Below are 10,070 nucleotides of genomic sequence, written 5' to 3'. Positions count from 1 at the left end.
TCTGAGCCATCTTGCCAGCCCACTTCTGGTGTTCTTGTGGCTCTGATTTGTTTTTCTGCACAGTCCTTCTACAGCACAGGCTGACCTAGAATTTACTGCATGACCCCCGATGGCCTTCACTTGTGTGTGGTCTACCTGTCTCCACATCCTCTGATCGCCACATGTGCACCATGGTGCACACAGGGATGCACACACATAAACAAATGAAATACAGGGCTGAAGAGATGGCTGAGCAGTCAAACACATGCACTGCTCTTGCAGAGGACCCCAGTTCAGTTCCCAGTATCCATGTGGAGTGGCTCACAATGAGCTGTAACTGAAGCCCCAAGGGATCTGACACCCTTCTTTGGACTCTTCAGGCACCTATAATTGCAAATGTACATGCCTGCACACAGATACACATACAACTACTTTAAATTAATATAAATATTAAACCATTTTTTTTAATTAAAGAACTACACATGCCATTTTTCTGATTGCTGGTTTGATCCAGGGAAAGCACATGACTGCTGGCCATTGGTATTCCCTGATATTTCATCAGTGACAGGATGCCAGTGTCCTTTGAATCCCAGACTAGAATGTGGTATCCTGGTGTCTTAGTCAGGGCTCCTATTCCTGCACAAACATCATGACCAAGAAGCAAGTTGGGGAGGAAAGGGTTTATTCAGCTTACACTTCCACATTGCTGTTCATCACCAAAGAAAGTCAGGACTGGAACTCAAGCAGGTCAGGAAGCAGGAGCTGATGCAGAGGCCATGGAGGGATGTTACTTACTGGCTTGTTTCCCCTGGCTTGCTCAGCTTGCTTTCTTATAGAACCCAAGACCACCAGCCCAGGGATGGCACCACCCACAATGTACTGGGTCCTCCGCTTTGATCACTAGTTGAGAAAATGCCTTACAGCTGAGTCTCATAAAGGCATTTCCTCACCTGAGGCTCCTTTCTCTGTGGTAACTCCAGCTTGTGTCAGTTGACACACAGAACCAGCCAGTATACCTGGCCTGATATATTACAGTGAAGTCAGAGAGGGAAGGAAGTTGTGCTGCTTAGCTTTGTGCCAGGCCTTCTCTTTACTGCCTCAGATGAACGGACAGAGGGCTTCAATCAGAAAATGGCTGAACTCAGTTCTGCCTTTGCCCAAAGCCCACCAATTGATCCAGGACTGTACCGTGGCTTCTCACGCCCTGCTCTGCAGTGGAAGAATGGTCGTTTCTGGCAGTTCTCTGAAGCCTGGTCATTGTTTTTGATTTCCCAGTTGGGAATACCTTAGAGTAAATAAAGCAACTGAGTTTTACATCATTGAAATTCATTCAACTGTAGATCACGAGCCCACTCAGCTCTGCCACTCTTAGGCCCTGTGATCTTGGTTTTGCTGTGTTGTCTACGTTTCAGTATCTCATTTGTAAAGTGGAGACAGATTAGTACCAGTTAGGCACAGTGTCATGCCCCAGAAGGCCCATCAACTCCAGAGATCAAATGAGAGGATGGTTTGAGCCCTAAGATTTCATAGGCCAACATCAGGAGACTCTATCTCTGAAAGGGATAGGGAGGTGACAAGATAGATCAGGAAGTAAATGCACTTACAACCAAACTGCCAAGTCTGATATCCCCAGGGGGTTCAATCCCCAGGGATCCACATAGTTGAAGAAGGGAGGGGGAGAGAGCTGACTTCCACAAGCACATCATGACATTCTCTCTCTCTCTCTCTCTCTCTCTCTCTCTCTCTCTCTCTCTCTCTCCCTCTCCCTCTCCCTCTCCCTCTCCCTCTCCCTCTCCCTCTCTCTCTCTCTCTCTCTCTCTCTCACACACACACACACACAGGGGGGGGGGGAAGCAAATGCTAGAAAGAGGGAGGCTCACAAGTTCAATCCCAGCTTAGACTACAGTGTGAAACTTGTCTCAAAAATGAAACAGAAAAGGATGAGGGCAGAGGTATAGTTCTGTGGGTGCCTGCCTGGCATGGCAAGACCCTGGGGAAGGGGAAAAGAGAGTGGAGGAGAAGAGGGGAAGGAAAGGACACAGAGAAGGAAGGAGGAGAAAAATGTGAGTATCACCCACCTGGCCAGAGTAGGTTGAGTGCTTGAAGAGGCAGCCTTTCCTAGTTATCATAACTGGTTTGTTTTTTTTTATATAAATGCAAGGACTCCAAGGTTGTGAGACAATCCTCCTGTGGTGATCTGCTCACTGTGAAGATGGGCACCATGGGAGGGCACCCCTCTTGGAAGTAGATGATGTAGTAGTGCCTTGACAATGGGATGGGGTTCTACCACTGTCTTTCTGATGTCACACTGGCTCTCTATCTGAAGAGACCTGTGGGCTGGGTACATAACCCATGCTTAGAGAAGTAGGCAAAAGCCAACATGAGTGTGCTTGTCATCTACAGCTAAATTGTGGGAGGATGTGCTAACAGAAAAGGAAGACAGACAAGAAGGAAACAATAAAACCATAGGTATTCCGAGTTCTTGTATTCCACGTTCTCGCACATGCTGAGTGACTATAACAGAGAGACCCCAAAGTACCATAGCTCAGACTGTTAAATGTTTTAGCTTTTGTGAGGCTGCTGAGGTTAGTGGTACAGGCCAGCAGGGCAACTCTGAACTACCCAGTCACATAGGGTCAAATGTCTTTCCTGTTTGTTCCATATCATAGATGCCACCCTCCCCAATGGCTACTCGCCCCTGGGAAAGAGAGAAAGTAGAGCAGGAAGTTTTCTTGGAAGTGAACGATGCCTATGTTTGCACATTGCTTCAGTCCACTGTCCACAGATGAGGACTTAGTCAAGTAAGCCCACCTCCCTGAAAGGAAGGCCTTGTAAAATGGACTCAAGAGGGTAATGCCAGCCTCTGCAAGATGTCTCAGCAGACAGAGGGCAGCCTGAGTTTGATCTCCTGAACTCAAATAAAAGACAGATGCAGGAATGTTTGTAATCCTAGCACTCTGGCAGGAGGAGAGGCAGAGACAGAAGAACCATCTGGAAGCCTGTGGATCAGCTCATCCTAGAGTATTCACCAAAGCAGAAATAAGAGCGAGCCTGCCTCAGACAAGGTGAAAATAGAAAGTAGAAGACCGACTTCCACAAGCTACCATCTGACCTCCACAGTGTTCTGTGGCATTCATGCATCAAAACTCTCATGCGCAATGTTAACCAATCGATTAATTTGTTAAAACATTGTCAAGGGGCTGGTGAGATGGCCCAGCAAGCACAGGGACTGCTGTTAAGCCTGAGTTTGATTACTGGTCTTCATATCATGGAAAGAGAGAACAACTTCCTGCAAGTTGACCTCTGACCTCCATTCACATGTCATGACCATGACACACATATACACATAATATAAAATGCAACAAAAATATTTTAAATGATATGTAACTGTGCTGAGAGACCTCATGACTGTGGAGAAAGTGGAAAACAGATATGGGAGATGCTGCCTAGATTAATATAGTATTCAGGGTCTACCTAGCACTACCCCATGATAGATATTAGGTAATCAAGACTCAGGGGTTAAAGACAATTGAAGAATACACAGCTTGATTAAAGCAGAGCCAGGTGGGTTAGAACAAGGTCTCCCAGCTCCCTGGTTCTTAGAGCCCACAGCTTTGTAGAGCATGAGGTACATGCTCTACAGTGTGAAATGGATTCGTGAGTGAGTGGACCATGTGCAATGGATCCATGAGTGGACCCGTGTGCAGTGGCTTAGGTACGACCACCCTATGGACCCCATTGCCACAGGTAGTGCTCAGTGGTGACTGAATCACCAGGAAGTCACTGCATGAGTGCATGAAGACCTCCTCCAGCCATGTATCTGATGTCACAGATGAGGAGGGGATGGCTAATCAGTAAGCCAAGGAACCTTCATATCATCCACCTTCCCCAGGTGAGTGAAGGACCCTCTCCCATGATTCCCACAGCACTTGTCTTAACCCTCCCCACTATGCTGCTTTCTTAGTGGGTAGTACCCACCTCATTCAAGTGTGGTCTGGGAAGAGAGCAGTGCCCTTGTTTTCAGAAGGTGGCCCAGCTGGGAGGGGAGAGGTCATACCTTGAAAAGCTGGCTGGCTGGATTCCTAAACCTTGCTATTGCCCAGCTCTGTGACTGTGGGAAGCTACTCAGCCTCCCTGGAGAACAGCTGTGCTAAGTCAGCTTTCTGTTGCTGCAGCAAAATACCTGAGCTAATCAGCTTAAAAAGAAGGAAGGAACTCAAGGTGACACTTAGGAGGCAGGGGCAGAGGAATCTCTGCAGAGCAAGTTCCAGCCCAGACCAGCCAAAGGCCACAGGGAGACCTTGTCTTTTAAAAAAAAAAAGGAGGTGTGGGGTGGGGGAGAGAAAGGTTGAGGCTGGGATGGTAATTCAAAGGCTAAGCTTCAAGACTTGGGCTCCATCCTCAGCATGACAAAACAAGAGAGGTGGGTAGCCCATGCCATTTTTGTTCATGGTTGCAGAAGTCTCAGTTTGTGGTTATTAGGCTCCATAGTCATTAGCTTGTGACAAGTCAACACATTGCATTCTACAACCAAGAAGTGGGATGCGTGCGCGCGCGCGTGCACACGCACACACACACACACACACACACACACACACACACACACACACACGACACGGCTTACTATCCCCTTCAATGGCTTGCCTCAATGACCTAACTTCCTTCCATCAGACCCTACCCTTTAACTGTTCTGCGGCCTCCCATTGGCACTACAAACTGGGAATCCAGCCTTTAACACATAGGCCTTTGGGGACATTTCCAAACCATAACGACAGGTTAGCTCTGCAAATGGGGAATTAGAACTGAGAAGTGGCTCAACTTTAGGGTGCTTGCCTGACTCTACCTGACTCTACAATACCTTAGGCTCACCCCCACTATCCTCCCCCAAAATACAAAATGGAAATGTGATTATAACTGTGCCTTACTCAGCTGAGGCTGCTGGAACAATATACCCTATGCTGGATGGTTTAAACGGAAGACATTCCTTTCTCACAGTTGTGGAGACGGGAAGCTCAGAAGCAAGTGTCCAGGTAAGGCCTTTCTTGTGACTTAAAGGTGGCCATGGGCCTTGAGTGGCGAAGGGAAAGGATCAGGGATGGAAAAGGAAGAGATCACTCTGGTCTCTCTCTCTTTTTTATTAAGACACTGATCCCACCACAGGGACCTGCCCTCATGACCTCTTATGTGACACCCTTCCTGGGAAAATATGAGCATATATCTAATCATCTCAAGTAGAGAATCAATGACAGACTATAGTAACAATACAAAGTCTAACTTAGTGAACCAATGAGTTCACCAGAGTTGCCTACGAAGTATGAGTGAGGGGCTACTTAGAAGAGCATGGGTGACACAGAGCCAACTGCATCAGCAAAAGCCCATACCAATGTGGGTGACTGTTCCTAAAAGCTGGAGCCCTGAAGCTCTCTACTCAACTTGCAGGCAGTACTACAGGTTGGAGAGCATTCTCTCTCCAGCTGCTGGCTAACCTCACGTCAACTTGACATAAGCTAAAGTCATCTAATCAGAGGGAACCTTGTTTAAGAAGATGCTTCCAAGGCCTGGTGGTGGTGGCCCATGCCTCAAATCCTAACACTTGGGAGGCAGAGGCAGACTGATCTTTGTGAGAGCTAGTATTTTTCCACTGGCCTCAAACAGCCCCTCCTATCCAGGAGGGAGTGCAACAGTCTTGTCTGGGGCAGTTCCCAGAGGTCACCAGGAGCCCTGTCCTCACAACAGGACCATCTCAACTTTATCTAAAGGAATGCATTTCAAGGACCTCCGGCCTTGCCCTGGTTTGTAGTGACCTAAGTATGCCCAATCCCCATCTCTGTAACCCGCCCTTTATGGAATGTATAAAACTGTACTTTACGGATTGTTCAGGGTCTCTTCTCCTTGTGAGGCAGGCAGACTCCAGCTTGCTGAAATAATCATAATCCTCAAGCTATTGCATCGACCTCTGATCTCACATCTCATTCACAGGAGTCTCCTGGTAGTTAAGACTCAGGTCGAGTCTTACAATCTCTGTGAGTTCAAGGCCAACATGTTCTACAGAATACCTTCTAGGACAGCCAAGGCTACACAGAGAAACCCTGTGATGAAAACTGAAAAAAAAACTGTCTTGAAGGAAGGAAGGAAGGAAGGAAGGAAGGAAGGAGGGAGGGAGGGAAGGAAGGAGGGAGGAAGGGAGGAAAGGAGGGATGGAGGGAGGGAAGGAAGGAGGGAAGGGAAGGAATGAAGGGGAGAAAGAAAGGGGAGAAGGAAAATTCTTCCATCAGATTGACCTGTATGCAAGTCTTTGGGGCATTTTCTGAATTAGTGATTGATGTGGTAAGGCACAGCCCACTGTGGGTGGGGCCACCTTCTGGGCAGATGGTCCTTACTACACAAGAATGCAGGCTGAGCAACCCCAGAGGAGCAAGCAGGACGCAGCATCTTTCAAGGCCTGTGGTTCAGTTTCTACCTTAGCTTCCCTGGATGGAGGACTACAAGCTGAAAGATGAAACGCACCCTTTCCTGCCCAGGTTGCATGGTATTTTGTCACAGCAATAGAAACTCTAACTATGACAGGAATTGATACCATGTCATGGGCAGACCTGTGTGTTTTAGGAGGGTTGTGGTGGCATTTTTTAACTTTGGAATAGAGAAGCTCTTGAGTGCTCAGAGCTTCTGTTCATAGCACAACTCTTACTGTTTACAGAAGCTTAGAGGGAGTAGAAACTTAAGAATCTGTTAAGTTTCAGGACTTCTTGGAACCAGAGTAGTTTATAGCATGAGTCTTTACACCCACCCTTTAAAGCTGTCTAAGTCTTAAGGAGCTTACCTTCAGGATGGGTGGAATGTTCTAGGTCAGAGGAAACTGCTACACGACACCTCCCAAATGCAGGCTTCAACATAAGAATTTGGGGACAGGATTACAAATATTTAGTCTATAATGATCACTTTCCTCCTGAAAATTTTAAGAGGCTTAACCTGAATTTTTTAAAGATTTATTTTTATTGTATGTATATAAACATTTTGCTTGCAATATATATGTATATATATATATATATATATATATATATATATATATGCACACACACACACACACACACACATAATCAATTACATGCATGCCTGGTGCCCAAGAAGATCAGAAGAATTCCTAGGTTCCCTGGAACTGGAGTTATAAATGGTTTTAAGCTGCCATTTGGATACTAGGAGTTGAACTCAGGTCCTCAGCAAGAGTCTCAAGAGCTTCCTAAACCACTGTCTCTGAACCCTGAACCACCAAGCATGTCCCTAGCCCTTAAGCTGAGTGTTAAGCCCTTGTCAGTATACCTGGCATACACATAACCCTTTGTAAATGTTTCTAGTTCCAGCAGGTCCAATATCTATTGGATTCATTAATGAAAGTATGAGTCAGTTGATAATGTAGAATTAATGATTGAACAAATGAATTAGTCTACAAGGAAATGAGAAGTGAATGAATGAGTTTGTAGATGATGGAGTGGATGAATGACCTCATGAGTAAGATAAATGATTGAGAAGTGGGATTCTATACAAGAAGAAAAGAGAGCCTCCCTTCTGGGGGATTTTTCCCTAGAATTTCTGTTCCAGTCTCACAAATTACTTCTCCTGTAGGAATGGGGTGTGACAGCTTCTCCAGGGTGCCTCTGTACTCCTCCATCTACCTATGAGCCACTGCCTCCTGTACTGCCCTGACCCAGACTGAAGCCACCCAACATACCACAGGGCATTCTCCCATGATGACAACCAAGAACATTTTCCCAGCCTCAAAGTCAGTGACCAGCAACCAGCTCCAGGTTTTTTCAGAAGCCTTCAACCCCACCACCAAATCTTCTAAGACCAACAAGTCCAAGAGGTCTGTCCAAGAGACAAAGGACCCAGTCAGGAATCTGTCCAAGCAACTCCCAGAGAATTATGACTTTGTTTCTGAGTCTACAAACTCCTACCACCTGGGCCTGCGTCCACTTACACCAAGGAAGCTTTTGGCCCAAGAGCTGCCGACATTTGCCCCTATCCCTAAGGCCACAAAAACCTGTGTCCCTAAGGATTCCATGGCCATGCCTCAGCTGATAGATGAGGCCTATGAGTCAATAAAGAATGACAGCCCAGCCCTGTACCCTCTCAGGAATGCATCCACTGTGTCAGTCACGAAGGCACCCTCTTCAGAAGACTTCATTCAGAAGACACCCTCTGCAGATACCATGATGGTACCCTCTGCAGATACCACGAAGACACCCTCTGCAGATACCACGAAGTTACCCTCTGCAGACACTGTGGAGGTACCCTCTTCACTGACCTCAAAGAGACTCTCTGCGATGGCCATGAAGCCAAAGACAAAGACCCAAGATATAAACCAGAAGCAGCAAGACAATGAAAAATCTTGTTTCTCCCTTGACCTGATGTTTGTCAACCCAAACCAGTTAACTCTAGGTATCCAACGTGTCCCTATTCCAGAGGCCACAGAGGCCACAGTCCCAGGGACTCAGGTTATGTCTTGAACTACCATACAATAAACAACTGACTAGAGTTTCTGTCTCTTACATGGACACTAGTGTTTCCAGCTGGGTTGGCTGTGCACTGCACAAGGTCAACCTACACTAAAGAAAGTGCTGTTCACATTACATATGCTATAGATTTGTGTCTTTGCGTTAATAGATTCAGCAGATGGCAGTAACACATCTTGGAGAGCCGGAGGCTTCTTTTTTTTTTTTTTTTTTTTTTTTTGGTTCTTTTTTTTTTTTCGGAGCTGGGGACCGAACCCAGGGCCTTGTGCTTCCTAGGTAAGCGCTCTACCACTGAGCTAAATCCCCAGCCGAGCCGGAGGCTTCTAATTAAAGAAAAAGATACCCGAAGGGCTAGTGGTGACCTGGAGCTGCAGCTCAATTGGTAGAATGATTGTCTAATGTGCATGAGGCCCTAAGTTCAAGACCCAGAACTACATAAACTGTGAGGGGGCATGTGTCTGTACTCCCAGCATTTGAGATGTGGAGGTAGAAGAATCTGAAGTTCAAGACTATCCTTGACTACTTAGAGTACTTGGGGGTTAACCATAGCTCAAGGTTTGCCATGCAGATCTGGTGGCCTAAGTTCAATCCCTGGTTCCTACGAAAAGACAGACATGACCCCACAAAGGTGTCTTCTGGCACATGTGTGTGCACACATACACCCCCATACACTGAGGTCCAGGCTCTGAAACCAGAAACAGAGAAGGGTCACAACAGGTTGGGAGGCTGAAGAGAAGGCCAAACGTGATAAGACTACCTTACTTATGAGCTTTATCTACCAGCACATGGGCCCCGAGGCCAGCAGGCATGAACACACAGACAGACAGAAGCACACACTTAAACTGACATGTAACCCATATGGAAGTAGGCACACAGGTCTCCAGACAGACACACACAGGCGGGCTGACAAATCTCCCCTCCAACCTACAGGTCATATTTATACAGACTTACACAAAAGTGGAATTCTGCCGGAAATAGTTAAAAGATTATATCATAGTTTCCCCAGACATCAAAGGTCAGCCATATTTTTTTTGTCATCTTAGCCCATGCTTGGATATTCATATCAATAGACTGGCTCCTTCAGCCCTGTATACACACACACACACACACACACACACACACACACACACACACACCCTATACACATACAACAATGATAAAAGAAAGCTAGTAGCAGCAATGGCAGATGCTTTCCTTCTGTAGGAATAAGATGCTCCAAGACAGTTTACATCCCTGCTCTGCCAATTCAATCTAAACAAGGGACTAAGTTCTGAGACTCCATTCATTTGTGTGGAAGGTGGGGTAATAAATATCTTGTCATAGGGTTGAGAGTGTAAAATGGGATACGCCCAGAGCTTTGACACAGTAGGTGCTTAAGGACATTCATTGTGGAAGGACAACAGTGGACATCTGTTTACCTCACAAACCAGCAGGATGATGCTTCACCCTTCAACTTGCCGGTTAATCTTGATGGTCAGATTGGAAAATACTAAGCAATTCATAAAGCATGCTTTCACCTGTGTCTGCAGAGGCTCTTCTAGAAAGGACTAAGGAAGGGGAAGAGCCATCCAGAATGGGCGG

The 10,070-nt window shown here is 46.4% G+C and overlaps 1 protein-coding gene and 1 long non-coding RNA gene across 9 annotated transcripts; one reads left to right on the top strand and one right to left on the bottom strand.

Moving 5' to 3' along the window:
- Nucleotides 1-644: 644 nt before the first annotated feature.
- Nucleotides 645-2,382, bottom strand: LOC120099915 (uncharacterized). Of its 2 annotated transcripts, none has more exons than XR_005499400.2 (3): nt 2,058-2,382; nt 930-1,264; nt 645-741 (listed from the first exon to the last, which is right to left on the bottom strand). It is a non-coding gene; the product is annotated as an uncharacterized LOC120099915 (long non-coding RNA). The 2 variants fall into 2 exon arrangements; XR_005499399.2 differs by having other exon boundaries at nt 1,168-1,264; nt 2,058-2,336.
- Nucleotides 2,287-8,511, top strand: LOC102549940 (uncharacterized). 7 transcript variants are annotated; one of them, XM_063280992.1, is made up of 4 exons: nt 2,290-2,448; nt 3,727-3,871; nt 4,975-5,009; nt 7,600-8,511. In XM_063280992.1, the coding sequence occupies exon 4, from the start codon at nt 7,722-7,724 to the stop codon at nt 8,481-8,483; it is 762 nt and encodes a 253-aa protein (XP_063137062.1). In that variant the 5' UTR covers nt 2,290-2,448; nt 3,727-3,871; nt 4,975-5,009; nt 7,600-7,721; the 3' UTR covers nt 8,484-8,511. The 7 variants fall into 7 exon arrangements, with proteins under 7 accessions (XP_006230209.1, XP_063137062.1, XP_063137063.1 ...); XM_006230143.5 differs by having other exon boundaries at nt 2,309-2,448; nt 4,909-5,009; XM_063280993.1 differs by lacking the exon at nt 4,975-5,009.
- Nucleotides 8,512-10,070: the final 1,559 nt, after the last annotated feature.

This window comes from Rattus norvegicus, chromosome 1, assembly GCF_036323735.1.
Source record: "Rattus norvegicus strain BN/NHsdMcwi chromosome 1, GRCr8, whole genome shotgun sequence".
NCBI lineage: Eukaryota > Metazoa > Chordata > Mammalia > Rodentia > Muridae > Rattus > Rattus norvegicus.
This window is presented reverse-complemented; position numbering and strand designations above follow the sequence as displayed.

Excerpts from the sequence above, each read along its gene's own strand:
- LOC102549940 (XM_006230147.5), top strand. The coding sequence starts at position 7,722 with ATGATGACAACCAAGAACATTTTCCCAGCCTCAAAGTCAGTGACCAGC.